General features: G+C 38.2%; 1 protein-coding gene across 1 annotated transcript; it reads left to right on the forward strand.

Moving 5' to 3' along the window:
* Window positions 1-1,366: 1,366 nt before the first annotated feature.
* LOC125897543 (stonustoxin subunit beta-like) lies at window positions 1,367-6,058 on the forward strand. The gene is made up of 2 exons (XM_049590948.1): window positions 1,367-1,391; window positions 1,533-6,058. Exons 1-2 carry the CDS (start codon window positions 1,367-1,369, stop codon window positions 2,105-2,107), a joined length of 600 nt encoding a protein of 199 aa, XP_049446905.1. The 3' UTR covers window positions 2,108-6,058.
* The last annotated feature ends 43 nt before the right edge of the window (window positions 6,059-6,101 follow it).

Genomic DNA, 6,101 nt, shown 5'->3' on the forward strand with positions numbered 1-6,101 from the left:
ACCTTGAACTCCAAAAAAAACTTTAGTACGTAAGGATGATTCATTATGAATGTCAACAAACGGAAAACGATCAGATAAATAAGATTTAAACCAGCTTAGTGCAGAACCTTTTAGGCCAATTAAGTGATCCAGTCTCTGCAGTAGAATTTGATGGTCAATTGTGTCAAACGCCGCACTAAGATCTAATAAAACAAGTACAGAGACAAGTCCTTTGTCTGAAGCAATCAGAAGGTCATTTGTAATTTTAACTAGTGCTGTCTCAGTGCTATGATGCACTCTAAATCCTGACTGAAATTCCTCAAATAAATTATTATCATGGAGAAAATCACACAGCTGGTCTGTGACTACTTTCTCAAGCATCTCTGACATAAAGGGAAGATTAGATATTGGTCTATAGTTGGCTAACACCTCTGGATCCAGGGTGGGCTTTTTTAGTAGAGGTTTAATTACAGCTACCTTAAAAGACTGTGGTACATAGCCTGTTAATAAGGATATATTGATCATATCTAATATATGAGTGTTAACTAAAGGAAAGACCTCCTTAAGTAGCCTAGTTGGGATGGGTTCTAAGAGACACGTTGATGATTTAGATGAAGAAATCAATGCGGGCAATTCTTGAAGAGAAATTGGGGAGAAGCAATCTAAAAATATATTAGGTCTTACAGCTGTGTTTGAGGTTAGATAGGTACTATCTGAGGACAGGAGGTCATGAATTTTGCCTCTAATAGTTAGAATTTTCTCATTAATAAAGCTCATAAAATCATTACTGCTAAGGGCTAAAGGAATACAAGGCTCATTCTTGTCAGAACTTAATTTGTGCCTAAATCACCATGATTTATGCCTCCTTTCATTCTCTGGTGACCTTAAAATCAACTGACTTTTTACATCACAGTCAGAATTTCTTTGAAACTGATCAAAGTCAGAAGGGTTCAATTACAAAATGCACAAACATCTCACCACACAAGTATTCAGTTACTGCATAAAATCACTGCTCATTAAAGAAAATGATTTTAAAGATTCATTATTTGTATAGTACATCACATTACATTATTCTTTCTTTTCCGGACACAAGTGAGGAAACGGAAAAGTTAATCAATCAATCAATCAAACTTTATTTATATTGCATCTTTCATACATCAAAAATGCAACTGAGATTGATTCTTAGTCATACCAGCAAGCTGAGAAACACTTTAACACATTTAACAGCAGTTAGGACTCGTGTCATTTAGAGCAAATGATATTAAATAATCCAAGATCATACACGATGTGTTTCTTCCTCCAGGCTGGACCATGCTGGGAAACAGAGGTTAAAACCTGGTCTGAGAAAGTGTGAGTTTAAAATCAGTTTGATTCACAAACATTAAACATGACATTTAAATATCACATTACAGGTAAATGTTTACAACTATCTTTATATTTTTCTTTTAAATTGAATTTTGTTATTCAATCTTTGGAACTTTATATAACTTCCAGTATGTCAGTAAATGAATAGATTATAAACTGCTGCCATCGTGTCTTGTTGTCCCTGTCAGATGCCTGTGAACTTACAGTGGACAAAAACACCACTCACAAAAAGCTCAAACTGTCTGAAGACAACAGGAAGGTGACTCTGGTGGGAGAGAAAGAACAGCCTTATCCCAGTCATGCAGACAGATTTGACAGCTGCTGTCAGCTGCTGTGTATAAATGGTCTGACTGGTCGCTGTTACTGGGAAGTGGAGTGGAGTGGAGAGGTTGATGTAGCAGTGACATACAGGGGAATCAGAAGGACAGGAAACATTGCTGACTGCAGGTTTGGAAGAAACAATCAGTCGTGGACTCTGAGCTGCTGGGATGGTGGTTATTCCGTCTGGCACAGTAACAGAGAAACAGTCCTCCGTCTCTCCTCGTCCTCCTCCTCTGTCTCTGGTAGAGTAGCAGTATATGTGGACTGTCCTGCTGGGACTCTGTCCTTCTACAGGGTCTCCTCTGACACACTGATCCACCTCCACACCTTCAACACCACATTCACTGAACCCCTTTATCCTGGGTTTGCCTTTGGGTTTGGGGTTGGGGTCGAGTCCTTGATGCTGTCACTGGACTCCTCAGTGTCTCTGTGTCCACTGTAGGAGGACAAGTCTATCTTTGATGACACACACTCTCACTCCTGAATCTTTTTTTTTTCTTTCTTTTACATGGAGCAGTTTTGATACTGACCGCAAAATATCATGCTGTTCTCACTGCCAACTCATCAAATACCACCAATGCTTAGTCAGTGGACCTCAGCATCACTCACAGACGTACTTTTACCTGAGTTCTAAGTTTATCTTGAAAAAGACAGGATGCATCTAATGAGCAGAAACTGAACATTTTCTGCCAAAACAGATGTGTATTTTAAAAAGAGGCTTTGCCTGTAACTAGCGTAAAATTACACGCTGTCCTTGAAAAACCAACACTGGTGTAGGAGGTTATCTAACGCATCATATTATGATGCAAAAGAGACTAAGAATGTGAATTTTGTTGTCCAGTGTCAAAGTCCAGCACTCTGTACACCCACCATCCATCCTGACCACCATCCTACCACAATCTGCAGGGTACATCAATGTCGCATTTAATTTACACCACAAAGTGTTTCCTGTGAAAAAAACTCAGGGCATGGTGGTAATATTTCTCACTACAACATAAAAAGGGAAACAAATGAATTCTACACCCTGCCTGAAAAAGTAGAAATATAAAATAAACTGCTAGAAACATCTGAAAATCTGAAAGAGATAGAAGTTGAACTGCTACCAAAAAAGCTGGAAGCTAAACTGTAATAATGTCAAAGGTTAAATTAACTGTAAAAGCCAAAAGCAGAAATGCCAATCAATCAATCAATCAATTTTATTTATAAATCACAAATCACAATTTGCCTCACAGGGCTTTACAGCATACGACATCACTCTGTCCTTAGGACCCTCACAGCTGATCAGGAAAAACTCCCCAAAAAACCCTTTAACGGGGAAAAATGTTTCATACTCTACAAAGAATTAAAAGTAGGAAAAAATTAACAGAAGCATCAACGTTAACGAGCTGAATGTTTCGACACTTGGATTGTTTCTGCAGCTGAAAGTTCAAAGAAATGGCCGTCAATCAAACAATGTACAAAAGTAGCAGCTCTTTTAGTAACAGTAGTAGTAGTAGAAGTAGTTGTCACAGGAAGTGACCGCCATGAGATGGCGTATCATCTCTAGTCAACAACTCTCTGTGCTTCTGATCTGTAACGTTGACAGGAAGTGACCGCCATGAGACGGCGTATCATCTCTAGTCAACGACTCTCTGTGCTTCTGATCTGTAACGTTGACAGGAAGTGACCGCCATGAGACGGCGTATCATCTCTAGTCAACGACTCTCTGTGCTTCTGATCTGTAACGTTGACAGGAAGTGACCACCATGAGACGGCGTATCATCTCTAGTCAACAACTCTCTGTACTTCGTTCTGATTTGCAGCTTCTTAAAATCTGAATGAGGATAGTGATAGTGAGATACTGGCTACAGTGATGAAACAAGACCAACATCAGATGGACTGTATTCAATACGCCACAATAGTATTAAAAAAACTTTGCTGATAGTTCACGTTTCGACAGGTACATATGAGAAAATGAATAACATTTTTTGTTTCAAATCCAGACACTGTTTTGTTTACTTCTGAGTTGTTTATTTCCTGTGATGTATTCAACTGCATCTTAAAACTGTACAACATATCAGGCCTAAGCCTTTTCTTCTTTTATTGATCCTAAACATCTGATATTTTGTCATATAATTTATCACCATCAAGCTGACTGTCACTCACAGCGATCGCATCAAATATATACAATTAAAATAAATAATCTTGTCTGTTGTTGATGATGATTGATGATTGATTGGTTAAATCATCCATTCTTGTGTAATTCTCCAAGTCATCTATTCTTAGTTCTCGGCCATCAGTTTACTTTTTCTATTGTTCCATAAGATTCTTCTGTTGTTTCACTTCATCTTGATTCAAGTCAAGTATCGTAGCTGTTGTTTAGCCACTGTGCTAAATGCAACCAACATGACGTTTAGAGATTTCCTGATCCTCTTCAGATCTTCCTCAACTGCATCGCTGCAAGTCTTCAGTAACATTTTTGTTTATTTTTGTTTACTTCCTGTTAGAGTAGCTTTAGCTCTGATGCATTCACAGACCTCAAGATCATTAAACACAGATTAAAACAGGCCAGTTATTGAAAAGTTGTTTCACCTCTTGATATTTACAAAATCAGTCAGAAGAGGTTCAATATAATTTTTTTAGCTGGTAATTTTTCTGAGTTTTGCTTTCATCACATTCAGCAGTTTAGTAAGTTTAGTATCACTGGGAAAAAAAAACATTTTTTTAGCTATACAGCCAGCTTAACATTATATTATCCAGCTGTGTTTCCTCCAAGGAACAGACAGGTTGTTACATTCGGCAGGATTTAATGAAAGAAAATATTTCATTTGTAAAACTGCAAAAAGAGCACCGAATACAAACAAGTACCAAATGACATATGTCAGAGAAAGGTTTACTTACACTTTAAGGTATGTCAAAATATGTGATAACTGATGAAAGTACAACAGGAAACATCAATTACAAAAGTAAGAATGCTTTAACTATCAAGCACTTATACATCCACATGTAGTACTGCAGTTTAAGTAAACTAACCATCATCAAAAATACTGCACTCAAGTCCAAAAATTGTGACATAAAAATATTAATATAAATGTAAATAGTGGATTACTTACAGATGAAGCCGTTGTGTGGACTTTGTGGCCAAGGATTATGCAGACTGTTACAATGAGATGCTCACTGTTTCCTGTTTGTCAATTAGCTCACCTCCTCTTCAGTGCAGATACTTAGAATCACCACAGGGTGGTGCTACAGACCACATAAGAAACCAAAACACTAATTCTAATACATTGTGATTTATAAAAACAGAGTTGATGTCAGAATGTGTGCAGCTGTGGAGAAACTTTGAGCCATGAGCACTTCGGACACAGATGGTGAGGTGGTGAACTGAGATTGTATTATGTATTGTATGTGAGATGAATTATTATATGTTTAATGACATCTCTCACCTCGTAGTTCACTTTATCATTCAATCCAGCAGCAGCACAGAGGGGACGGATGGTTTGGATGCCTCTGACACTCGAGGTCAGCTGTGGATCCTCTCATATAATAAAGAACAGTGTCAGTAGTTTTTGATATTATTTTAAATATATTTCACCAAGTACGACTCACGTTTTCAGATAGTCTGTGTGTAAGGTCACTGCAGTAACCCTGACTGTCACCGGACACGCCCCAGTGCTGACACAGTTTTCTTTCTTCAGTCAGCTCACCTTCATCTTCTCCACCTGCTCACATGAACTGTGAGAATTAATAAAGTCTGGAAATGAAGCAGCATCAGATCTCACGCAGTTATCACCCTCCATATCATCACTGAGAGTCCTGATCAGAACCTCCACAAACTTTAAATAAAATGATACATATACCTATTACACTTTCATGTATTCATCTTTAGGTGGTATCTCTGGGACACACTGATCGTCACAATCATTTTGGTACGATGTGAATTAATCATGAGAAGGCACAGAGCCGACTGTAAACAGGCAGCTGAGACACATATTATTACCAGTGCGCTGTTTACATGTACAAATACTGCGATTAAATCCTGAATAATAACTTCTGTAATATTTCACTTGTCTGTGTTTCTTTGTGTATCAGTGTTTGTTAATCACACTTCTTTTTCTTCCTGATGATGAACGACTGACAGAATGAGGCTCATCCTGTCAAGATGGCGGCACTGCTCCCAGAATACTCAGCATTTCCCATTCCCTAACTCTTTATATTACTTTGTTGCTGAAAGTAATCTATTACTGTAAGTTCTGCTACCTCTAAAACTGATGATAGTTCACGTATCTGTGTTCACACCTGTTTTCTGTACAGAGCAGAGCAGATTCATGTTTCACGTGTGTGATGTAACACACGTGTTTAGCTGAAGATTGTAAACATGGAGGTCGATGATCCGTATCAGCAGAGAATTAACGGAGCGATCTGAGCTTCACACCTGACTGCAGCAAGTCAGTGAC

The sequence above is a fragment of the Epinephelus fuscoguttatus genome, linkage group LG11 (assembly GCF_011397635.1).
Source record: "Epinephelus fuscoguttatus linkage group LG11, E.fuscoguttatus.final_Chr_v1".
Classification (NCBI taxonomy): Eukaryota; Metazoa; Chordata; class Actinopteri; order Perciformes; family Serranidae; genus Epinephelus; species Epinephelus fuscoguttatus.